This window comes from Artemia sp. Qi Xiang Cuo, chromosome 3 (genome assembly GCF_049724085.1).
Source record: "Artemia sp. Qi Xiang Cuo chromosome 3, ASM4972408v1, whole genome shotgun sequence".
NCBI classification, from domain to species: Eukaryota; Metazoa; Arthropoda; class Branchiopoda; order Anostraca; family Artemiidae; genus Artemia; species Artemia sp. Qi Xiang Cuo.
The window spans coordinates 56,522,354-56,549,698 of record NC_142796.1 but is presented as its reverse complement, the minus strand read 5'-3'; the positions used below and the strand labels follow the sequence as shown (position 1 = coordinate 56,549,698).

General features: G+C 36.0%; 1 protein-coding gene across 3 annotated transcripts in view; it reads right to left on the bottom strand.

Moving 5' to 3' along the window:
• Traf4 (TNF receptor associated factor 4) overlaps positions 1-27,345 on the bottom strand; it is a 209,117-nt gene that overhangs the window by 77,426 nt on the left and 104,346 nt on the right. For all 3 annotated transcript variants that reach the window (XM_089086228.1, XM_089086227.1, XM_089086225.1), the window contains one exon: positions 5,548-5,709. In XM_089086228.1, the coding sequence (XP_088942354.1) occupies positions 5,548-5,709 (162 nt within the window). The remainder of the gene's footprint in view (positions 1-5,547; positions 5,710-27,345) is intronic.

The window sequence follows — 27,345 nt, the reverse complement described above, 5'->3', positions numbered from 1 at the left end:
GCTTTAAGCAAAATGCTCGTAAGTCCACTTTTTATGATTTTACAGGAGAGCAAAACGAAAATAAAACGCACAATGAAAAAGTCTTTCTCACAAATCAGAATTTAAGAAACTTGAAACTTTAAAGATTGATTCCTAGCGAACTTTTTGATCAGAATTCGCTGGAAATGTCCAAATTGCTGAATTGTTCGTTACTTAGAAAACAACAGATTTACACTCTTTGTTACGCCCTTTTGAAACAATTTATAACTCGGTCAGAATTGAAGATAAGCCCATTTTCAGTTGACCAATCGATAGATCTCTTCGAGCCCTTATAAACCATATGCTTAATTCCTTTTCGGAAAAAAAGTGGACTTACGCCCATTTTGCTTAACGCCACAGAACAAAGATATTTGAATTCGTTATTACACAAGCGTCAAAGAACAACCTAGAAGAAATGTACGAGACATGCTGTATCCCAATGTCTCTTGAATGGAGAAGGTAGGAACACTCATTATCTTACAAAGCACAGCATAGATATCTATGCTGTGCTTTGTAGCCATGGGTGTACACAAAAGAGTGGGTGACATTCGTTCCCTTTCACTATTGGCCTAGAGTGAAATGTTCCGTTTGTACCAAAGGTTACCCACTTTCTTAACCGCAAAACTTAAGACTCTGGGACGCTTTGAAGGAGATTGAAAAAATAGTGAAAAATACTTTAAACAACCATAGATGCTTACTTATCCCAGTAGCCTTACTTAGCTAGTAAGCTAATGCTTACTTGGCCCCACTGTTTATATAATTAGCAGTATGATCATTCTCTATCTCTCCCATTATAAAAACCCGGACAGGGGTGCGAGTGCTCCGGAGAACGTTTTTGCAGATAGAAACATAGGCGTTATCAGATCTTTTCGCGGGCAGACAAGTCAGATTTCTCTTGGACGCGAAACATTGCTTCAACGTTGGAACACTAATTTTGAAGAAACTAATTCTAAATTAATTTATTCCAATACATACATGAAAATCGGTAGTTAGTAGTGCAATGTTATTATTAGATGTTTTTAGGAATTAAAAATAGGTTTCTAAGTCTCAAGTTGGTTTCAAAGGCATTTTGAGAAAGTTTCTGCCAAAATACGTGTTCCAGGGTAATTGGACCGCTAATGGCAGATCAAATGAGAGGAGTTGTTTTATTTTCAAATGAGAGGAGTTATTTATTTTCTAGTAAACAAACTGGAAGAATATTCTATAATAGGAGCTTTTCTAGCGTAAAGCCCCGTAAAATTTTGGATCTGCCACTAAAATGTGTGATGTCCTTCAATTTTCTGAAAATTCCCTAAGAATTTTACGAAAAACAATTCTTAACAGACGTTTGGCATTTTCTTGGATAGGGCTATTGTGGCAACTTTTACCGCAACAACCAATAATTAGAACTCAAGTCCTAAACTTGTTCTCAATCAGGAACCCTTATCGCTATCTAAATTCAGAAAGTGCAAAGATTTTCAAACAGAGGTGTTTATTGTTTAAAGTTCAGGAAAGGTCTGCCCATTTCATATGAAACATTGATTGAAAACAAAACTAGTTTTATCTAGGCTCTCCGCAAAAACAGGCAACTAGATTTTTCAAATATCATAGGAACTACAATCTGAGAAAATAAATATCACGACGTGAAAAAAAATTATAAACTATCCAGTTGCGGATCCAGAGGGGGGGGGCGAGGGTTACCCCCGTAAAGTAGTCTAAAGTAGTGTAATTTACCTAATTAACGCAAGTTTGCATTAATTAAACTTGCTCGTAACGTAAGTTTGTCGGATCAACCTATTTTGCGCCCCCCCTAAAAATATCCTGGATCCGCCCCTGAAGGCATCACACCTACTCCACCAGTTATTAGAAGAAGAAAAAATTCCTTATTTTCACAAATTTCATCAACCCCCCCGCCCCCTTTTTTATAAAATCATACATATGCCGATCAGTTGAGTCCACGTGAATAATAGAGTAAGTCATAATTTGTATATAAATTAGTTCATACCTGTGAGATGGGACGCTTGCAAACCACTTGGCTGGCTCACCAAGTTTTTTTCTGCTTTCGCAATTACGAATAATGCACTTGTTAACCATTTCTCAGTGATTGACGATAACAGACTAATCCGCTAAGGCAGAAACAAGTGGGAGGAGCTTTTTGTTCGCACCGAGACCGAAGACCAGAAATTATCTGCGATAAGCTTACTGTCTATAAACTGTGCTTGGCCCACTTTATATATTGCTACTAGGTTTTACAGTAGTGCTATTCTTCGCCGCTTGAGCACCCTTCGCTACTGCAAAATGTTAGTGTTCGTCGCTTGCTAATGTAAAAAATTAAGGGAATATATAAAGTGGGTTATATATATTAGGAGGGACTGGTTTAAAGTGAAGCAATGCTAATGAAATCAAAAAAGTATTTATGATTGTTCCAAAGTAGATTCGAAATTTTTTTAGGGTTTCCTTCAAAGGGTCCCATGATCTATAATTTGTGTACACTAGATGGCACGCACCACCCGTGGTGGAGGTGTACCATGAGTAGCGCAAAGTTTACCACCATGGGACGAAGAAGCTCAGTATGATGGAAATGTGCCGCGCTTGGTGAAACAAGTTTTTCTCCATGATTTAAAGCAGGGGATGGGGAGAGGATTACCCTTCTATTTGTGCAAAATAGACATTCAGCTTTAACTTTCAGATGGGTGAAGACTGCTAGATTAGCTCAACTAGATTGCCTAGAACGGACTATAAAGAAGAAGTACATTTTTCTTAGGAAATCCTTAAATCAACGGGAGGAAAGAAAAAACAGGTCTCCTAGCGGCTGTTGAAGTTGCGTGAAAAAAAAAAATAACGGATGAAGCTAGATTTTAGCCTAGATAGCCTTTGAAATCTGCTCCTTATGTGTTTTGGAGTAGTCATCTTGCCAAGTCCACTGACAGGGACGCCAATTCATAAAAAATATGCGAGAGAAGTGGGGAACTTTCAATAAGAACACAAAAAAAAGTTATTCTTCAAAATCTAGCAGGGGAAGGCAAACATCTAGGGGGATATTGCCCCCCTCACCTCTTCACAAGGGGACAGAAACAAAACTTTTGTTCCTTACTCAGACCCTTCTGTCTCGTCCCTTAGCACCAGATATATATATATAAAAAAATCGGAGTCTCCTTTAGCATTTTATATTTCATTCCAAAAAATACTCAATCTATCAGAAGATTGTGTCAGAAAGGTGGCAATTTCTTGGAAAAAAAAACTAAACTAAAATGACCAGAACTAATCTTATTACTAAATCCGTCATCATTTTCTACGTATAGTGTAGACTTTGTCGCTGAAGGTCCAGTCCAGAACTTTATTTACAAAAAGCACGCCTTTATTTATGAAAATAATATTATGCAGGAAATATGTTTTGACTTTGTCGGCCCTCCCATTTCCACGTAAAATCACGTCCTGCGTATAAGACGTCACAGCAGCCATCATATCCATTTTTCTATCAATATGCATTTTTCTACCTTGTCTTGTCTACATAAAACTAGTGCAAATATTTACAGGCAGTAGCTGTTATGGCGCTTTTATGCCACGCCAGACTATCACTAGCATGTAGTTGCAGGTAATTTCAAGTAGACTTGAACTACATTTTAAGTTACGTAAGTTTATGTTTCGTTATGGAAAAGTCAAGATAGTAGTAATAAAATTGAACTCCAAGATGAAAAATTAATAGATTCTGAAAATAAACACATGGTCTTCACATTGAAACCCTTCTTGATCGAACTCGAATCTGCATTGCTATTCTGGTTTAACTGAAGCTCAAATCTACGTCGCCATTCTAGTTCATTTATGATGACTGTGATGATTTTAGACAATGATTATGATAAATTCATTGATTTTTATGTTTCTCTAGTTTGAGAGGGCTTGTTTCGGTGTGAAAGGTTTCACTTAATGTGACGTAGCTTAACCACATCGCATAAAAAATTACATATGTAGTGTGAATGCCACTTAATCAATTAGCTGGGAACACTAGCAATCATAACGAGTCAATTACTTTACCTTCTTTTTTTTCTAAAACGAACAACTTCAAATAAGGATCACCTTACATTCAAAGGAGATAGGTGATGAAAAAACCCGTGAGGTATGTTTGAGGGATCACTGCTCTGGAAAAACTGAACATGATTCCTCTTTTATGAAAAATTGTGTCACTGGCAGCGAACCACATTGTATGAGACAACCTCTGCGAAGTCTAATATTTCGTTGGTATATTCTAAGAAAAAATGGAATATGACAGCTTCAATAACTAAATTGAAAATAAATAAGTGAAGTGATTATAAATTAAATAAACGAAATAAAATTAATTAATTAATTTAAAATCAGAAGCTAGATTTGAGGACTTTTTTCAAAATGTTCATAATGCTTTACCGTAACAGTAAAGGATAGTTGGAAATATAAAACCCTACAGATTTTATTTAGTTTTACAACTTTAGACTCAAATGTTCCAATACTTTATGGTTCGACCCAAGCCCTCCTCCAACAGTCCTTTGTTTCCTTGTACAAGCAGCTTGACACATTGAATATTCAACATATAAATCAACACGGGCATGTCATGTCGGGTTAATTAAATCCAAGTGAGCTTAACTCCCTAAAACATGATAATTCTCTCAAACGGCACATAAAAACTCATCCTGAGACAATCCAAAACAGATAACCCGATACACACAACTCAACACAGGTATGGCTCAACATAGGCAAGTCAATGAACAAAACTGAACTGGATACAACTCAACACATTAAAAATGGCACATAAAAACTCATCCCGAGCCATTCCAAAACATATAACTCGATACATACAACTCAGCACAGGTTGCACAACATACAACAAAGATATCAAGTGTTTACACCAAAATCTTATAATTCCTGTGAGAAGGAACGGGAGACTTATAATGACACCAATGGGAATATTCCATAACGCCTTGGAAAAATCCTTTTCCTCAAAGTATGGCTCTGCGTCCTTACGATTACAACATCATCTTTGGAATTTAATGAATCAGCCAAATTCCTGAACATGGTAACTTATTTATAACACCAATTTCCAGAAACAACAAACTGCAGTAAACTTGGAAACTTAACCTGTTTCACCATACTTTTAAACTTTCATTTTGGCACTTTTATCCTAGAGAGGATGTCAGAAAAAATACCCCATCCCCCATAACCCCACTAAAAGACTTAAAATGTTCAAAAAATGCAGTTTCAGACATCCAGAAAATATATCAGGTTATTGCAAAAAAAAAAAAACTAGTTTTCAAATATTCCACGAATAGTTCACAACCAAAACAGCCCACACCTATTTACCCGAAGAATGTATCAGAAGCCTTTGGTTTAATCATAGACCATCAGCTTTAGTGCAAAAAAAAACACAGATATTTGAAGCTGCAGAGTGGGGCGATTGCGTCTCTTCGCACTATGTTTGCTCATGCTAAGGCCATCTTTCTATATTTTCCACCTAAGAAACAAATTCCTTAAAAAAAAAAAAATCAAGTCCTTCTGGTGGGCTAGGGGGCCCTGATGTCTTACCTCATACTGTTCTCCACTGAAGTCACCATGACAGTGCTCGCATACAACTCTACGTCTAGGACATGTGAATTTCAGGTGATCAGCCATCATGAAGCGAGAAATTTTTGCCCCACAGTGGGCAGTACAAGGGGTTGCATCATATTTACAAGTCATCAGATGTCCCTGTAATGAAAACAAGAAGATATAGTGATATCAACAATATCTTTCCAAGCGATAATTTTTTGACATTATTCTAATCCTTATACGTCATCTGTTTAGAATCATTCGTCTTGAAAACATTAATAGATAGCGCTGTATTACAAACATGAGAAATGGTGAAAAAGTTGATTTTTTGAACAATTTCACTAAGAGTATTGTGAAAAATATACACACAATATACAAAATAGGCGATAAGGACAATGCCCTTTGGAGAAGGAAAGGGTGGAGGTAGGTGCTGTAAATTAATTTCTCGAGGCATATTTTAGGCTCTTGGTCTATTCCTGAACGTTTTGTTCACCTAATTCAGCTATATTTTCAAAAATAGCAGAAAGCGTATAATTTTAAAAATGTCGTGATTATAAACCCGGTAAAATTCTAGATGAGGTGCTTTTGCTATTTTGGAAAGTGGTTAGGTTAGGAAATTTCTTTCAATGGTCTTAACATTTTTCAAATACGAACCAATCAGGTCTTGAAAAGGTGGAGTCAATAATATCTCCAGAAATTATATTTGCTTTTCTGTATATATTCGTCACTCATTATTAATTAACCTGGTTTTAAAACTGTGGGCTTTTCCTCTATAATACGAAATACTTTTATTGGCTTAGGAAAATATTTCACAAAATTAAACCAATGAAATTAAAGAACATTTTTTTCAAATAAAATAAAGGATAGTAATATCATTTTTTTGCTTCGGTTTAGTGCTTGGCTGGCAGGGGATCAAGGGGTGTCGGGGCCTCGGGCCCTACCACCTCAAGACTATTCTGGCACCCTCATTCCGTTTTTTCTTTTTTTTACTCCTTTTCTTAAACATACTTGTCACTTTGGTTAATTATTGGCGCCATTGCCCCCCCCCCAAGATTTTGCTCTAGATTCATCCTTGTTAGCTGGGACAAATATAAGAGCAAAGATTGCAAATGTGCCAAATATGCTGCAACATTAAAATAATAGAATCAAAGCACATTTTTTAGCAATGAAATAAAGGATAGTAATTTCTCTTTTTTGTTAGAGACAATTGCAAATTTGCCAAATAGGTCACAAAATTAAACAATGGAATTAAAGCAATTTTTTAGTAATTGAAATAAAGGGTAGTAATCTCTCTTTTTTGGTTTGGTTTAGTGCCAGGACTACTATTTGACAAATTTAGAATTTCAAAAAACTACACCCCCTAACATTTAGAGGTAATTTCTTTACGACATGAGATAACCAGACGAACTTGTCCTAATGTTCTCGTATTTACATAGCGATCGATAATCCAGAAAACTAGCTAATCTGAATTGATTGTCTTGTCTTGCGTACGGCAAAACATGTCAGTGGTGATGTTTCTCATAATCTGTCACAAATGATTTTATCTTATTTTAAATTTGGCATTTTGAATTTGTCCCATCTCAATTGATATTCTTAAGGCGTTAATACTATGAATTACCAAATTACTTGAGATATAGACTATAAATGACTGTCAAAATTGTTAAACCTAGGGAAATCTATTATGTTCTAATTCCGAACGACATTACGTGAATATGAAAAAACAAATTCTGGGTGAATACACATAAAATTTACACAATAAACAACAAAGTTGATAGCAATGATGGCTTTGATCTACATAAATTTGAAGTGTCAAAGGAGAAGCCCTTATTGATCTCATAGGTATGAAACTCCTCCAATCGTTTAAATGCACCACTATAGAAGTTTTCTAAAGTATTTTAGAAATAAATAGGGATCCAAAAAAGCATGACACAATTTCGGCCCAATAACTTCCACGAATAAATTATCTTCGCTTTTTTTTTTTTTTTTTTTTTTTTACCATATACACCGGGCGTGACAGTTCACGAAGATGAAGGGTTAGAGGGCAAGGACTTTTCATTTTGTTAGTAAAGATACAAAAAAGGTATTTTTCAGAATATCGGAGGTAATCTGTTTATTCACTATTTTTTTTATTAGGGGTTGTGGCCAAGGGCGTATCCAGCATTTTCGTTTTGGAGGGAGGGGAGTGGTTTATGAAAAAAATACTTTAAAAGAAGCATTAAAAATTTGTTTATGTGTATTTTTGTTATGTTTTTACCAGCCAGACAAAAGTTTCAGGGGTTAAAACCCTACCCCCCTCCCCCCACTGGATACGGCTTTGATTGTGGTTATACAGGAACACTGCACTTCACCAAATAAGTAGTGTTATTCAGATAGGAAAAAAGAAATCATTCATTTACTTTGTCATGAAAAGTAAACTGGTCTTAAATTAAATTTTAATCTTGAAATGTTTAATCTGTCTTAAATTAATAAAATCAGTTCCATGCTCATTTCAGATTGAATCATGCTGCCAAAAGAAAGGTAAAATCTACAAAACTGTAGTCCTATTTTTTCTACTTAAGCATAAAAATAAATCAATCACGACGACCCTGAAATTGGAGTTCTTAAAATACTTAGAACCAGAGGCACCCATTGGATTGCGGTTCGGCGAGAACACACCCAAGGGCGTATCCAGGATTCTGTCTTGGAGTGGAGAGCATGGGCACCCATAAGGGGGGGGGGGCGGGGGACCCCCCCCCTGGCTGAATGATGCTGCCTTATTTTTATATTTTTGTTCTAAGATTTCTATTATATAGCATTAAAAGTGCCAATTAGACGAGGTTTGTCCCCCCCTGGAATTCAGCTTATCGGTGCCCACTGGGAAGAGAGGTACAAACAAACTTTAAAAACCCATCCAAAATTTGTTATTATGCATTTTTGCTACGTTTTTATGAGTCGGACAAAAATGTCAGGGGAGGGGGTCACGGAGGAGGAGGGGGTCATCTTTGTCACGGAGTGAGCAATACCTCACTAGGCAGCGAAAACCTGGTTTTTCATATAGCATCTTTAAGATTTTTATGCGGTCTTTCTCGCGTGTTTACTGGATTCTAAACAAGTACCAAAAAACTAAAAGGAAATCTTACCTCTCATACATTTGCTTTTATTGGTATTTCACATATTACTTTTACACAGATCCAAAAACAACAGCTTAGGCAATAGATTATATGCTATTTACTTATTTCTATTAACTTAGAGAAACATAAAAGATAAGTGAATAAAGTTGCAAAAACACTCCGATAAATTAAACAAAGCAACAATCTAGGGGAAAAAACAACAACATCGCCATAGGCCTTGAAAAACCATTGGGTAGAACGCATCAAATAAAAACGACGAAAGAGGAAAATATCTGAAGCATTTATTACATTCTGGAAGAAAGGGAACCATTTATTGGGAAAAAAGAACAAGTTTAGCTTTAGCAAAGGAGTTGCTAATCCCTGTGCTTATTAAGAGCTGTTCAATCGAGCTTAGAAAAACAAGGGGAAGATTTTTTTTTTATTTTTCAATGTATGTTATCTTTTAATTCGAATTGGCAACATTTAGCGGGCAAGAAATATAGGGTGGTCCATATGTTCGATCGAATGAGGAACGTCAAGGTGGTATACACTCTGAAAATAGATGCAGATGATGAACCCAGGTTGTTTACATACGTTAACATAATTTATTTGAATTTCAACATGTTATTCTGAAGTAGTTTTATTACAACCAATAAAAGTCGGATAGAAAAATTTAATTTACAATGAAAAGCAAGGCCGTAACCCAGGGAGGGGGTTGGGTGAGTTTGACCCTCCTCCGAAATTTTTGTCCGGCTGGTAAAAATGTAACAAAATGCATTTAAGCAAATTTTTAATGCGTTTTAAAGACTTTTTGTACTCCCTCCTCCCCCCGAACAAAAATCCTGGATATGGCATAGATGAGAAAATTGTATAACCCAAAAACAGAGAAAGAATAAAAGAAGTCCCCCCCCCATTAGAAGTATGAACTCTTTTTCTGGGAATAATTTAGCAGCAGGAAGGGCCCATGCATGCTTACATAGCTTTGTCCTGACGCTATTTGGATTGAAATCAAGCAAATCTAAACATCTCTAGGTTTGGAGTAACCTCAGAAAAAAAGAATGGATCGACTGAAAAGACATTAATATCCCAACACTTCTTGTGATTGTTCAAACAGTTCGTGGTATCGAACTGTAAACAAGGAGCGATCCGGCTCAATAATAACCGAAACTCTAAAAAACGGAATTTTGATACCAATAGATACTCAAAAGAGCTGGATTTGTATGCTGATTTCCAATATATAAGTTTCATCAAGTTTAGTCTTATCCATCAAAAGTTACGAGCCATACAAAATGTGCCTTATTTTTGAAAAAAGGGGAAACATCCCCTAAAAGTATTAGAATTTTAATGAAAATCACACCGTCAGATTCAGCATATCAGAGAACCCTACTGTAGAGGTTTAAAGTTCCTATAGGGAAAAATGTGGAATTTTGTGTTTTTTGCCAGAAGAAAGATCACGGATGCGTGTTTATTTGTTTTTGTTTGTTTGTTTGTTTTTTTTTCTTTTCTCTCTCTTCCCCAGGGGTGATCATACCGACCCAGTGGTCCTAGAATATCGCGAGAGGGCTCATGTGAACGGAAATTAAAAGTTCTAGTGCCCTTTATAAGTGACCCAAAAATTGAAGGGCAACTAGGCCCCCTCCTACGCTTATTGTTTCCCCAAAGTCATCGGATCAAAATTTTGAAATAGTCATTTTGTTCAGCATAGTCGAAAAATCTAATAACCTTGTCTTTGAGAATGACTTAATCCCCCAAAGTCCTCTGGGGAAGGGCCGCAAGTTATGAGCTTTGCCCATTGTTTACATAAAGTACTGGGTATTGGGAAGTATACAGACGTTTCCAGGGGGGATTTTTTTCTAGGGGGGGGGGCTCGAGGGGAGGGGGTTACGTGGGAGTATCTTTCCATGGAGAGGTTTTTCATGGGGGAAGATAATTTTTCCATGAAGGGAGTGCCGGATTTCCCAGTATTATTTAAAAACGATCAGAAGTTTAATTAAAAAACAAGTTTTTTCAACTGAAAGTAAGGAGAAATATTAAAGCTCAATACAAACAGGAATTATTACGTATATGAGGGGGTTCACCCCTTCGTCAATACCTCGCTCTTTACACTAAATTTTTTTTTAGTACTCTCAAAAGAGCTATTTATTCAAATTAAACGTCCTGTATGATTCAGGGGTCATTCTTAACGAATTGGAACAAAATTCGAACTTTAGCGCAAAGAGCGGGGTAATGACGAGGGGCCGAGCCCCCTCATATAAGTAATAATTTCGGTTCGTTTTGAGTTTTAATGTTGCTCCTTACTTTCAGTTGAAAAAGCTTGTTTTTTTATTTAATAACTCTGAGAGACAATTGTTTTGGTGGGTCTAATTCTTATTTTCTTGAGCCTGTTATTTTTTGTGCAGAAAAAGGTTTCAAGAAATTTTAGGTGGTCATCTTATTTTTAAACTTTGCGGAAAGTATGGAACTGTTGATAGATCTGTAAGGTGACGAAATATCTCTTATTAGACCATAGGCCCGTTTTTTAGCACTAAGATCTTACATCTAAGATCTAGCATCTTTCTGCAAAGATTATCGTTTTCTAACTTATCAGTAGTATGCTTCGTCTGGATTCTGACACCGCCATAGCACCATGTTATTCTGACACCGCCATAGCAATCTTTATGTTATTTGCGTACGCCTCTATACCTATTCAAAGAGATTCAGAACTCCCTCAAATGGCCTTATACTTCTACGAGACATATAGGTAAACATTTCTACGGGACGTATACACCTTTTCAAAGAGAGTGAGTATAACTTGATTGGTGATTGGGATTTGAATAAAAGGAATAGTTTTCTTTACAATTCATATTAGTAAGAGAATTGAATTCAAAGAGAATAGTTTATTTGAGAGGATATTAGTAGAGAAAAATGAGTAGTGTATTTACATTATTGGAGATTAATGATGGAGCCGACATCAGCAGCAACGATATACGAGTACCCAATGTGGCTGTGGAAATAACCGCTGGCTGTAGACTATGTCTTGAATGGGACACTATGTATGCTAGATACGTGATATCATTAAGCAAATTCAAGCAGGAGGAGCAACTATGTTTTTCTGGAAAAATGAATATTCTCCATATAAATAAACTTCGGTCAGCATTAGATGTCCTATCAAAATATATTGATGAGAACAAAATGCATCAGTGAATATTATAATTGTAATTATGTTCAATAAAATTGTTTCTAAACCAGTGGTATTTTTTCTTTCTATAGTAGACTAGCGTATATTTTTTAGAGTAGAAAAAATTCTGGTTAGTCTGAAGTTGGTTGTGAGAGTGTTAGGACCAAAAAAAAATGGATAGATTCCAGAAAGAGCGAATCATGGGGAATCTAGTTCTTATGGAAAAACGTTTGATTCTACATGACGATTTTCTAGAGCTGTCTATTCAAAGGAAGATATTTTCTCGGGGAATGCTTGTCGATATAATGAAAACTGATTCTCCATCATTAGACTATTGTATCAAGCTTCTACGTCGTGGTCCAAATGCATTTACACAATTTATTGATATATTGATAACGACACGGCAAAATGATATTGTGGATATGCTTTTAAACATTAGTTTAGAAATTTAGGACTTTTATTTTTCATGAGAAAGATGGTGCTCAAGGATGATTTACTCCTCTCTCTCTCTCTATCTCAGACAATTTTTGTTGTTGCTAGCTCAGTTTCATTGTGGCAGTGAGAGTGTCAACACACGACAATATGTTCCATACATGTCCGTTATGTATGTACACACTGGGCAGCTGGTCATCATGTGAGAATTGCACAATGATTGATGAGTATTATGAAAAGTGTAGATTATGCAACCCGTGTAAATTGCATAGATGATATGCTGTAAAAATTAAAGGTTGTAATTCCTGTCTTGAAGAGGTGTGTGACTCTCATACTAGAGGACACCTATGCTCCAATTGTCACTATGATAAATGTAATCAGTGGGAGAATGCATATCCCGGTGTGATTGGGAAGAATCCTAACCGTGATTTTCATTTATTGCTACGAGATTGGTATCGTCAGGGTTTTAGATTCTTCTGGGAGAAGGAACTGGGTTAGTGATTCAACAGTTGGAACAACAAGGAATTTTGGTGTTTACCTAATTTTTGTAAAGACAAGGGGTTTTAGGATCATAAGTCCACTTATTTTTTGTTGGCTATGACAGAATGTGATTCGCCACTTGGGGACATTGTTTATGAAAGGGCTTCAAATAAGAAAATTGAAACATGTGAATTCTATAGAATGAATGAGAATGTGCCACTGACTATGGAAAGAGATATAACAGGCGAGAAGTCACAATCTCCTGTAGATAATTTCACCCTGACTGATCACTCAATCAAGATCAATAGACTATGATTTCAGATAATCTACCAGGACTAGTTGTTGTCGACAAATATCTAGTAGTGGATGAAATCTAAAGAGTAGAAAAAGTCGTTTTATCATGTATATAAATTTTTTTTTATTAATAAAAAATGTAACATACATATTTAGAGCATTTTATTATTAGGGCACTAAAATCAATATTAAAAAAACTTGTAAGTATATTCTCCACTAGAAAGTCGTTCAATCGAAGTAAGTAAACGTATATGTTGAGAAACTGCTTATAGGTGTAACCACGGCATCTGAACATGAAAGAGAGTAGTGCATGAAACCACCATGTCTTAGTCATTAAATACTGTACTCATCGTTAATTTTTAATAATGTTTTTCCAACTGCTTTCATTAAAGTTTCTGATGTATGGAGCGTAGAATTTATACAATAGGCCAAAAGGATCAAAAAATTCAATATTCTTCGCTGTTTGAAAGATGCATAGCCAATGGCCAGTCTTCAAAGTCGATGGACTGCTATTAACAATGATTAGGGTATTGTTAACACTTGGAATTTTTTCAATGAAGTCCGAAGGTATGCAATAGGACTTGTACTGGGACATGTATAGATCCATACTAAATACATTGATTATATGGTTTGTGTTCATGGTTCTAGGTCTAGTAGAACACTGCCGTCAGCGGCGATTTCCAAAAACATTTCAAAATGACTCGGTAATATTGGCATGATATTGTCGGTCAAGGCATTGGCAAATTTACACTCTAAATATCAGGTACCTCTTCCTGCTATACTCATGTCCTGAGTACACGACAAGTCCAAAACAATAACTACATGATTTTTTAAAAATATTGAATCGGTTATTCCATTTTCAAATAGTTGAGAGTCATGATCCAGGGATTGCATGGTCAACTCGTACAGAGTTCTATGGGATTTTTTGTCAAATGATAGAGTGTACAGTGGAATACCATTCACTTTGCACACAAGGCTAGATAGACCGAACAAAATTAAAATAATGGGGGGATTCAGTCCAGGATCCAACGGCACTGCCACTCTTCACAAAGGCCAAAGCCAATTTTGATGGGATTTCTCCATTGATAAATGATGAATCGCTATAGCTACGAGAGCCGGTGGCAATGTGACGTAGATGGGTGATCGTATTGGGGACAAGAAGTTTAATGTTGTTACCATTGGCTCTTAGCTTTTCCACTGCTAATGCAACAGAGCTCATAACCTGTTGTTTTCGGACGTGGAGAATTGCCGATGTGATAATGACATTTGCATCGGGTGCTGCAGGAAGTGTTTTTCTCAAAATGAAATTTGATGGGGCCATCTCTAACTTTATGTCAATCTTGACGTTGGGGGGGTAGCCATTGGGATATATTGAATCTCATGATTTAATTTTCCAACCAGTTGATACTCCTGGGTCACTGCAATAGTCAACTCACCGTCAGTATCAACACCTGATCGATATTCATAGCCCAATGATTGTCCTCTCAAATCCCTATACAACTTTGGTTTCATCATCTTAAGTTGTATGTAGCTTGCATAGTTTGATGCATTATTGCTAGTGCTCACCAATATTCTATTAATAAATACATTAATTTGTTTGAATAGTTTGTGTAGAATACAGTTTTCACAGGAGAGACCATCGCCGGCGGTTGGAGTTATATTATCTGACCTTTTCTTCACCGCAATATTTAAATCAATAAATTTTGATGACGAATCAATAAAATAGTCTTCATTAGAATATATTTGAAAGGGTATGTACTCCGTGAGTGGTGGTCGGGGATAAAATTGTTCATAGTAGCCATACTTGATACTAATATCAACATTTCCAGAATTGAATAGATTCAATGAGGAGCTAATCGATGGATATGAATCTTTGTGGGGGAAATAATCTTAAGAAAAGAAATTCTTCTTTGATCTAACAATCTTTTTCTTTTTCTTCTTCTGCTTATTGGCCTTCGTTGTTTTAATCCTCAAAGTCCTTGTTGATGTCCTTTGCTTCTTGCCTGGGTGGAGACTGATGAGTGATTGACGCGGACGCATCCTTTTCAATCCTTCCCCGTTTTGTCGAGATTTTAGTTGCTCACCAACGGCTCTTGCTGAAGATCTAATATTTTCCTTAACACTCTCCTTGAAATTCATGCCCGACCCCCAGTCCTGTAGTGTGGAGGCAGCAAAATTTGATGCAGCAGGTACAAGATAATATCTGGCAAGGGGTAGTGCAGAACGAAATAGCCTAGCAAACTAGCTACCAAGACCATAGCCAGACATTGTAGTACGCCCCTTGTAGTAGTCCAATCCATTGCTTAATTAACGTGGACTCAAAGCACCAACATAACAATCTATATTGGGACAGACAAATGGAATTCTTTAATTGTTTATTTTAGGTGATTTTGCTGTCGTTGAAAATGGGTCAAAAATGACATGTAATCACTGCTAAGCCTTTAGTTATTGCTAGAGGATCACCCAATTCACTTCTTAGTTTTAAATGACAGAGTTCCAAATACGAAGTGTTTACAGGAACATACTGAAGATACTTTATATTCCAGTTAGGAACAAGTTCATGAGTTTTTTTTCATTCAAGAACACTTAGTAGGGTAAAATTTGAATTAACGACTCTTGACGTTTACACAAAGGATGCATTGACAAACATGCAAGAGTCCGAGCCGAAACCAGGTGCTTATTCAGCGAAAATAACTTGATCCATCCCGTAAACGGTGCCAGCATTTTTCCCATTGATCATATTCTGTTTAAAGCCAAGAACGTCTCTCAGATTATCAGTGACAATAATTATTTTAGTGTCAACCGGTGAGCTATTGTAAATCCTATCATGTTCCAATGAATATTAAAATGGAATGTACCATTCCTACGATATGAGATTTTTCTATTGACTGTACGACACAAATATCCCATATTATCATATTCAATATATTTCAATTTGGCATGTGGGTATTCGCTAGATTTAGGTGCTTCAACCCATTCATAGTCGACAGAGTGTCCAATCGAATGGTATAACTCTTATATCATAAACACGATCCTTTCTCAGGATGTCATAAGTTTTTTTGAGAATACAGTCGACAAGAACCACTTCATGCGAATCGTAAAATTTGATGGCAGGGGAGAGTTTTGTTCTAAAATCACTTGTCGCCTTCAAGTCGTTGTAGAAAGGATCGGAGACGTTGGATATGAAAGCTACATAAAAATCAGTTGGCATTGTCAATATCTTCAACACCGATCCAACAATCAAAATCAGAGTTGTATCCTAGCCAGGGGTAAGAAACAAGTAACTGTTTCTTACCCCTGCGAGTACGTGTCTTTAATATCTTTTCAATTTGATAGATTTCACTATTATTTTTAACTTTTTGCAGTTCATAGTCATAAAAGCCGCCGAGAATCTCTTCATCTTTAGTTTCAAGCAAGTGATATGTTATGGGCTTTGTGTCTAAGATTTTCGCTACTTTAAAAAGTTCTGTGGACCACAAGTAATTCCTCGTTTCAAAAACATTAGTTGTCCTATTAATTCGAACAGTATCACCAACATTGAATTTAGTTTTCTTCTTGACAATCGTATTCATTGGAATATTGTTTAAGAAAGGTGTCAATTGTATCATGATCAGAATGATGAACTTCCGTTGACGTAGAGTTGGACAATGATCGATGAGGTCGTTGATTATAAATCAACATGATTTAATCAAGATCATGAATAAATGCCGGTGTTTTTTTCAATGTACAATATCTTAAAATTAAAAGTCAAATACTTCTTATCAATCGTTCGGCCAATGCAGCCTTTATAGGACTGTGACGATGATAGAGCAGTGTACTATATTTCTCTAGTACTTTTGCAACATCGGGATTAACAAATTCACTACCGTGATCCGTTTGAAATTTCTTTTATGCATCCTGTTCGAGAATACTTTCAATGGCCTGAGCAACTTCAACACCTCTCTTTGATCGCAATGGAATTGCATATGCATAGCGACTAAAAACACTGATTGCAAGTAGTATGTACTTGTACTGTGTATTGTGACTTCTTTGAATCTAATCTAGAGTCAGAACATCTGCTTGAATTATATGCAATGGTTTAAATGCTATAGTTTTTCGACATTTATTAGCACGAAAGTCTCTAATTTCTATACAGAGTGTAACTTAATTCATTTTGTTGATAGTCTTGTACACTTTTAGTGTGAACACCAGTGACTTTGGAAAGAGTGGTGGGGGAAATTAAACTTCCCGCCTCACCAATATTTTCATAAACACCTTTCAGAACTTCATCCATTTTGAATGTAAACACGTTGCGTAACGCCCGATACCCTTGTGTATACTCGATGGTGATGGTGACATGAAACGTTTTTGCTTTGTCCTCACCGCCATTGTCATATGTTTTCCACTAGGTGTGCTAGTATTTTCCAAGATTGATTTAAAATCTTCCTCTTCTTCTTCTTCTTCTTGATGTTCATATTTTAATGGTGTCAATGTTGATGATGATGATGATGATGCATGTTCATTTATTTTTTTTAGAATTTGTCTATTGCTAATAAGACTTTTGGGGAAGTTTAATGTGTTTAGAAAGTTGTATAGATGATGAGCGTCAAATGATAATAATCCTTCTCGATTTGTAACCATATCATAGATTAAATCAAGTAGATTATAGCTCTTGCCCTGAATTATAATCCCTTTCCCATTGCTCTCAACTTGAATATAATCTTGACCCCTTTCCATAAGATAGGTTAGGAGTCGTTTTATTTGTTAAAGATATGAGTGGGGCACTAGAGATCCAATTTTCACTACAATTGAATCCAATTCCTTCTACTTTAATTGTGTTCCAGCAGACTCTTAAGGAGATGATTCTTTTTTGTGATCAATGTCACCAGCAGTAGTGGGCTTTGACCGATAGGACTTATGTTTTTCCACTCGGTGAATTGCATCTTGAAGTAAAATCAGTTTTTTATCATCCTCAATATTTTCATTGTCAAGGAATTAACTCGGATTGTTCTCAAAGTTTTCCACTGGGGAGAGAACGAGTTCTATTGGAGTCAATTTATAAGGTTTTGCCATTCTCACAAGAAAAAACTGTTTAGAAATCTTGCAATTATGGGCATTAAAAGTGTGAAAAAGCTACCGCCCGCCTGAAGAAGACATCTCTTTTTAAAATCATTCCATTTGTTTTTAGAGGCCAATATATGTACAATGGAACGATGTTGCTTTGCCTGTTGCTTAACTACTTCTGGTAGTTGAACCTTACCCTCGGTCAAATTTAAAAAAAGTTCATATATTAGACTAATGAAATCATTGTCAATACCATGTTTGAGTATGGCTTTCCTAAGCTGAGGTTTTGAAGTGCTTAAAACTGAAAACAAATGTCTATTTTCATGTAGTTTCTTCAGTGTCATGAGAGCGATTAATAGGTCTTTTTAGTGTTCACGGGGAGATATACTGTGATTTCATTGTCGAAAATATCTGTGGCTGCACATAGATCCTCGGGTGTATTTTGATTGAGATTCAATAGGATATAACCGTGGGGTTTATTAGTTGCCTGATTGTATGCTGAGAGCAGAAATTTGGTGGTATCAGGATGGATTCGTTTATTGAAGTTTATTAGCAAACTAGAATCACGAACAAATCTTTAGATGATGTAATAGGTGCAGTTCAATGCAAGCTTGTTTATACATTTGCTCTGAAGAAAGATATCCTGTAAAACCAGAGTAACGGAAATCTGTTCATAATGAGAGCGAAAAGTGAACAAATGCAGCATTTCCTGGGACTATTGTTCAATAGATTAAGCCAGATCGTCAATGATCAGCCAAGAGTTTGGTTCAATAATGCTGAAAACATCAAATCCCTGTATGAATTGTATCTGCACCAAACCTGTGGTGGCAGCAATTGCTTTTATTTTATCGAATGACCCCTGCCAAATACTGTTAACAATAGTAGATTTTTTTCGGCTTTTCAACAAACATTTTATCGCAATTTCTAATTATTTTACTTATGAGTGTCGTTATTCCTAACAATGAGGGCTCACACAGAAACAATCTGAATGGTGTTTTAAATTGATACATGTTCCCTTCAACAGTTCACCTGGACAACTAACTGTAGACCATAGCCGTCTAATGACTAAATAATTTCCCTATTACTACTCTGTTCAAGAAGAAGAAGAAGAAGACGAATAAAGAATCATATTTTCTTTTATTATATGCATAAAAAAGTAACAATACTTAAAAAAAAAGCACATTAAACATGAAAAAAATACACTTCTTTTAAATTTATTTATAATAAAAAAAATACAACATTTACATAGGCACACAGAGAAAAAAACACTTAAATAAATACTTTTTTTTTATTTATAGAAAAAATACAACATTAGAATAAAGCACTTGAAATAATATCACTTTTTTTTTGAATGAAACATGTATATTTACAAAAAAAATTCTGCTCTAAGTCAAAAAAGATAACTTTGATAGTGGCGGTGCGCCCCTCACTGGCGGCCTCCCCCCCGTCCCGCGAGGCCCCCCCCCCCAAAAGGTTTTAGAGAAAGATTTACTTGACTTTATTCAAACCGCGACTTTCCATATGGATAACATATTCGGCCCGGTCTGAAGTTAAATAGAGTCCCAGGGGGAGGGTGGTCACGCCGTCTTAACAAACATAGAGTTTGTCGGAGATGGTACTCATGGCAATTCTTTCTACATTTACAGTAAAGTTCCTGTAGTTAAGAGAACGAATTGCCAGCAATTTGGCTCTTGGAATTGTATTTTGAACAATACAAATCCTATAAATGTCCTTGTCGAATTTCTTATCCACAAAGCGCGTGGGTACGCCTTTGCAACGTTTCTTGATTTTTCTCGTCGTGTGTCTGTATAAAGTACACCTTCGGACTTACAAACATACTACGGGAAATCATGTCGCTTCCCGTTTCTCATTTAAAAAATAAAAGCTGATTTGCCGGCCGATGTTTTTCGAGCTCTGGGTAAAAACTACTCCAATTTGTGAAGTCCACCCGTAAACTAATAATTTCACCGTGTGCCAAACCATCAATTAGATTTATGGTTTTTACTTTTAACAATAGAGAATCTGTGTCCCCGTAGCAGACCTCTACTTGCCCCTTTTCCGGACACTGTACCCTAGCCACATTGTAGTAGAATTCCAACATGAGCTTTTTAGAGATCTACAAGATCACACTGCCTGCAGCAATATTTTTATTTAATATAATATGTCTTTTTTTCCTATTCAATTGTACCATGTCCGGGCAGATAATCGTGAAGGAAAGGTAATTTGGGTTAGCGCTAATTCTAGCATATTGTTCAGGATCGGTCACGACGTCATAACGATTCCTATTGCAAACACTCTCACACATTTTGCTGAAAGCTAGATTAAAAACGAGCTGATACACTTTCTTTTCGGCTTTCGTCTGCGCTGCAGAACGCTTGTTGACAAAAATGTCAACAAACGTTTTTAGATATGGTTTTTGATTTAACTCGAGTGCTGTGTAAACCTTTGTGACGTTGAAACCGTTGTTGCATATCCATTTTAAAGTCACATTATGTGCAACTATTTTTTTTTGGGCAGAAAGTCAGCAATAAGTTTTAGTTTTGAAGTGTACAAATGCATTTCGTCCTAAGAAACTAAACGACTATTTCGAGAACTCAACAAGTACCTAGTCACAGATCTATTGCTGCAAGGGATGGCAAATCCTGTACTAAATCGTGTAGCTCAACTTGAGTCTCTTCATTGATTTCAAAAAACCATCCAACCGGTCCATTCTCCTCAACACTGTCGTCGTCAATGTTGGGGAAATGGGGTGCTTGAGGGTCATTGAGCCATTTATTGTCACCGCAAGGTAGCGTATCATTATAAATAGCCAATCAGTGGATATCAGTAATGCAGAAGGGATCAGTCACTGATTTTGTCCCCTTTTTCTCTACATGTGGACCAGTGACAAGAGTAAGGGACATTTGAAAAACAAATCCACCCCTTATTGATTTTTTGAATAAATGAAGCTGAGCGTGACCTATGACCATACCTATTTTTTCCCCACCCCATCATAGAAAATAATTCATCAACCGTTGAGGAGATAAACAATAAAATTCCAAATTAAGATAAAATTCCTCATAGATTGTTTCCGTATTTTTACACATAATGTCAAACAGAGTCAACACGTCACTCGACAAATACAGCTTGCAATAGTCAAAGCCATTTTTACACCTTCCCTCTGCCCACACTTTTTCTAGAAAAACTGTATTCATAGTGGGTGAACCTACGATCATGAAAACGGTCATAAAACGATTCAATCGAAGGAATAGTTTCCTCGGCGAATCTCGACATGGAACAATAATAATCATAAGGATATATGCCCTTGACCGTCAACAAATCATATAAATCATTTGGAAATTGTTGCTTGAGAAGGGGGAAAGCATTGCAACCGTCATCGTTTTTCTCTACTTGAATTAATTCGCTCAATGATTTGGGGAAAAACTGTAGGAATCTAAAAAGCGAATTTTATTCGTGTACTCAACGTCGGCTTCAACAAATTTCCACATAAATTCCAAAACAAGCAACTTTTCCGATGATTTAGGTATGATTTTGTAGGAAAAGCTGTCTATCACCCATGCATCATCCACTGTTCCATTTCTTTTAAGATGTGCCATTGCTGGTAGCACATACTTCAGATCGTAGTTAGAGTTATGTATAAAAACCGGAGGAAAGAGTTGCTGTTTAATTTTTAAATTACATGAATTCTGAGCCCACCCCCGAAAGTTACTTTTTCCCGTTGAATTGGGGTCAATAAGGTGATTATGATCCTGAACTACGTCTTTTGGGACAAGAGCACCTCTACAAACCCAGCTAATCGTCCCCTTTTCTAGTGCCAGTTGCTGTTTATCTGACAATGTCATTGGATAGTTGGGTGTGACACAATCGTGAAATTGCGCCGTTTGCTGTTTTTATTAAAGATATCAATAACTTTTCCATACTACACTCCTCATCCATAGCCAAAAAAACTCTTCCAACTGCATTTTATTATTGGAGTCGCGAAGAGCACGCGCATAGGAACACGCAACTAGTTTGTGTTCCTTGACTATATTTGGCTTTGATGGGGCTGATACCTCAACCAGTCTTGATTCACAATCTAAAGATATTTTATCAACTTGGAGCAGGAATTTAAGAAATTTTTAAATTGTAAAGTATCTTTGCCTTCTGCCGGCATGTCAATTCTTTGATTCCCATGAATTTTGTAATGGTTCATATGATCCGAAAATGTTCTTTCAATTTCAAACGAGGAAAGGCACATGGGGCAATAGTAACGTTTCCCATGTGTTTTGCCTTGGGATAGGAGTCAACTTATTGCTGTAACGGGAAAAAAATGACCATAGGAATTCACATCTTTGGGAGGCTCGTAAATAACCCAAACCCAATTTTTAACATTATCCACCATCGGTGTCCTCACTGAATACAAAACCCCTTTTTATTTGGTTTCTTTCCGCCATTTACAAATTCCATGTCATACTGGAGAACAACCACCCCCAACCCGAGATTTTCATTTGCTTTTTCAAATATGGCTATTTTTTTCAAGGACACCGGATACTTCCCCTCTAAACAATCAAAATTTACTTTAGGGAAATTTTTTCCACCGTTTTTTGCAAGTCTGTCTAGATTTTTCATTTATGAATCATTTTCTAGTGATTAATGGCCTGCTGCTAAAAATGCGTATTTAAAGCATTGCAGCCCCGTGTTAAATTTGAAACTCTAAAATCCTTTGGTAGACGAAGAATCTGGGTGGCTTTATATTCGTTGACTACCCCATACCCCCGACCCCCCTTAAAACACAGTTTTTTTTTAATCTAATGATATTCAGATACATGTGTTCAATTTATAAAATGGTGGATCCACTTCCCCTCTCATTAAACTTGTCCAAAGTTGATAGTAATTTATTTACCCAGTTGAAAAAGTTATTCTCAAATTCATTTAGACCAGGGTAAAAAGTCTGGTTGCCAGTTGAAAAATGAAAATAAAAAAATCCCCAGATGTCCCCTTTTGTAATTAAACTTTTTGATTTACTGATGCTTTAACCCCCCCTTGACCCCCCCCCCATTTCCGAATCTGAATCTCAACTTTTGCTCGAATTCTGTCGATGCAGCTATGGAGAACATTCACAGGATCAGTTAAAATAATGCTCCCGTCAACCACGTTTTCCTCGGGAGGGTTAAAATCTACCCTATATGTTTGTAAGTGACTTAGAGCAGACTCTAACAAATAAAATTCACGTAATTCCGGGGACATACCACTATTTTCATGTCCTGCACCTATTTGTACAGGACTCAATTCACTAATAATAAAACTATCGTCAAAAATGTCCCCAGGAAAATTAGGCCCTACAATTTGCATTGTTGTTGCTGTATCATTAAGCGGAATGGTGGGGGGTGACATAGAATTGTCAATAACGCCAACCCAAGTCTGTTCCACTGTAATGGTTGGAAATGGTATGAGGTCCCCTAGTACATATTCCAAGGTGTTTGGGGACAATTGATCGAGCCAGCCTGTATTGTCCTGTGACGTAATTTCTATATGAGGATCCGGTTCAGTTGCACTAGTAACATCGCCTAAATGTTCACGCATAAATCTATCTACCCAGTCCGGATCCTCTATCATGTCAATATCACAAGTTAAATCGTATTCGCAAGCCAGATTCTCAAACACATCGTTAAGGGAATCTCCTGGCCAGTCCACATTATTTAGCACTTATGTATGTTCGTTTGTTATGTCCAGTGGTGATAATATACTTAATCCAGTAAATTGCGATGTTGCATCATCAAATGGCGGTGCTATTTCCTTAATCTGTGGAAAAAAGGTTTTTTTTTCTATGTAAAATAAGCATTATTTCATAAAGTTGAAAAAATCATGGTTATTTCTAGTTGTATGTTTACCTGAATTAGGGCTGGATGGTCATTTTTAGAGCCCCGGGGAGGACCTTTGGGGACCCGGAGCTTCCTTTGGGGTTGGGATAGGGGGATCGGAGCCCTTTCGAGTTGGGGTAGAGGACTTCACAACACTGTTCAAATAGAACTTGTGTATTATAACGACCCTAGAGTTTCAGCCTCAAATCCTTTTTGAAAACATCTTCTAAAATCATTTTTTAAATGTCTCTAACTGTTTCGCCGAAATAATTGCCTAAAATTTCTAAAACGGTTTCCCCCAAATAATCTCTAAACGTAATTTCTGCCTGTTCCATTTGTTTTTTACATCTCTGCACTGTCACATTTGAAATTATTATGAACCCCTTTTCTCACGTTATTATCTCTTCATCTCTAAGATAGAAACATCCAGTTATTTGAACCACTTTGTAACGAGTGATTAACATTCATTTTATACTTGTCAGATTAACATTCAAATTTTCAACCTTTCCGATGGGTTATTTTGATAAGGACTAAATAGGCGCAAAGCTAACTGCAAACATATCTCAGTTTAAGGATGTTTGTGCAACAGCCAACTGTGAAATAGTGGTTTTTTGTTTATATAGAGTTTGTTTAATGAAATAATGGATTTTTGCATTAGAAAAGATCTTGCTTAAAAGAGAAATTACAGGTAAGGTTTATAAATCTATAGAAAAGTATGATAAGCTATTTGGTACTTATGTGCTATAGCTACTCTCTTATATACTATTAATTTGATTAATGCTATTGAGAGAAAATGAAATAGGATTATTATAGAATAGCTAAGAAACAAATTTATGTTTAGTTTTACTCATCGAAAATTACGCGCTTGAGAAAATTTGCTTTATTTTTGAAAATGCAGAAAGAAAAAAAAATATGTACATTTACAAATTCTGACTGCACTTGTACATCTGAAGTCCCTGGCAAATCATGAAGAGGAGTGTCCTCCCGATCTTGACCAGATGATGCTGATGCATTAGATGAAAGCATCTATTCCCTCTTAAATTTTCTACCGGGTTGCATAGTGGTCTGTATAGAGCTGGCACTTGACTTGATTGAATTTAATGGTTCGATTACTCCTGTCTCGGCGTTGTTCCGAGCCTCATCCAACCTTGCACGTTTTTACTGCGATGGCTGATCAATAGCATTCTAAAATAAAAATCATTTTCAGTTTTCAAACTATTTAGCTTACGGGAGGTTACTGCTCCTTCAATACCACAGTACCAAACTCCCAAAAGCTGAAAAATGACACAATTTAATTAGCTAGCTCAATTCTTATTTATTCAGAATATTAACGGAGGGCATTAGGCCTTCAATTCCATAGTATCAAACACATAAAGTTGACAATTTTAGATATTTTTTTTATATGAAAAGATATTAAAACATATAAAATAGTAATGAGAATATCATATTACCAAAAACAAAAAAAATGAAAAAAATGACACAATTTAATTATATAGCTCAAGTCTTACTTATTCAGAATATTAATGGAGTGCACTTGGCCTTTCAATTCAATAGTACAAAACGCAAAAATTTGACAATCATAGATTTTTTTTATATGAAAAGATTTTTAAACTTATTTACTAGAATTGAGAATATCACAGTACCAAAACCAAAAAATTTGAAAAAAAATGACACAATTTAATTAGCTAGCTCAATTCTTAATTATTCAGAATATTAAAGGAGGGCATTTGGCCTTCAAATTCATAGTACCAAACACAAAAAAGTTGACAATTTTAGATATTTTTCAATTTTATATGCAAAGCTTTTAAAACATATATACCTAAATTACGAAATACTTAAAATCACATAAAAAGACTCCTGGACATAGCCTAAACTAAAAATTATTAAGTATATAAAGGGTTCGTCCTCTAGCCTATGCCTCACACTATACGCTGAAGTTTTTTTTAGCACTTTAATATGAGCTATCTATTCTAATTAAACGACCTTTGTGATTCAAGAGAGTGTGATTCAAGCAAAATTTTGAATTTTGTATAAAGAGTATGATATTGACTAGAGGGGCGACCTTTAATGTGTGGTAAAACTAATATGTAAATTCTATTTTAATTTTTCATACACAATGAACCAAAATCAAAGTAAACCTGCTTCTCTTGTTTTTAATACTTACTAAAATTGAAACATAGGGACTGTTTAATTAACATTTAAAAGAAGGAAGCTTTTTAAAAGAGCTAACAGCACGGTGAAGAAAAGCGTAAGTAAGGAAGGTAAAGGAAATTCTTCCTTAACTTAATGGCGAAACAAAAACGGATTCTTTATTATTATAATAATAAGAAAATTTTACTCAACAGAAGTCGCTTCGAAGATTCCATATCTCTATCAATGTAAATGATTGTAAAATATAGATACTGTTAGACTGAATGAACTATTCAAACTGTAGAAAATTCTAATCTGAAACTTGATTATATACGAAAAAACTGAATATATTAAAATCGAAACAAGACACACTGGTTTTCTGACAAGGATTTACCCTAAAAGACATGTATACAATATATATCATGAAGTAGAAATCTAGTCTACGTAAATTATGTCAGAAAACTTGTCCTTCATAACATATTGCGCAATTCCCCACTAGAAGTATAAGGCCATTTGAGGGAGCTCTGAATCTCTTTGAAAAGGTGTAGAGGCGTACGCAAATAACACAAAGATTGCTATGGCGGGGTCAGAATAACATGGTCCTATAGCGGTGTCAGAATCCAGACGAAGCATACTACTCTCATCTTTGTTCTAAGATCTTACAGCTCACTGATGCTAGCAAAAAGTGTGACGAACGCCATTTTTCTGCCGTATAGAACAATGATGAGAGAACTTTGATGATATACTCATCGTTGTTCTCAGACCACTGATCACAGCAGAATGATGGAAGCTATGCATTAAAACGACAAAAGATGTAAGATCTTAGTTCAAAGATTTTACTTTTAAGCGTTTTCTGACAAAGGATGTAAGATCTTAGCACATTGATTAGTGAAAAAACGGCCCTCATATTTACGTCTGGCCAGGTCACTCTACATAATCTCCATCTCTGACGAAGGACCATTGCTTTGGTATAATGATTTGTGATTGTTGTGTTTTTCTGTCCAGAACAGAGTTTCAAGCAGACATGTACGCAGATGTTTTTGGAGGAGGGAGGGAGGGGAATAACAATAACAAAGTTGAAAAATGATTTGAATAAAACTGCCCAAAAGTTTATAAAAACCTAGGATTTTGGGGAGGACGGGGCGGACACCAGGCCCCCTCCACATACGTACCGGGTTTACAGTGGTTATCTTACTTTTATATTTAGCAGATTCTATTAACCTATTGGTTTATTTTGTTGTTGAAACTGTTGGGACTGAAATCACTAATTCCGCTACCCCAAAATTTTTGGGGGTTTATTCCACACACACGCACCCCTAAAAAAAATCAG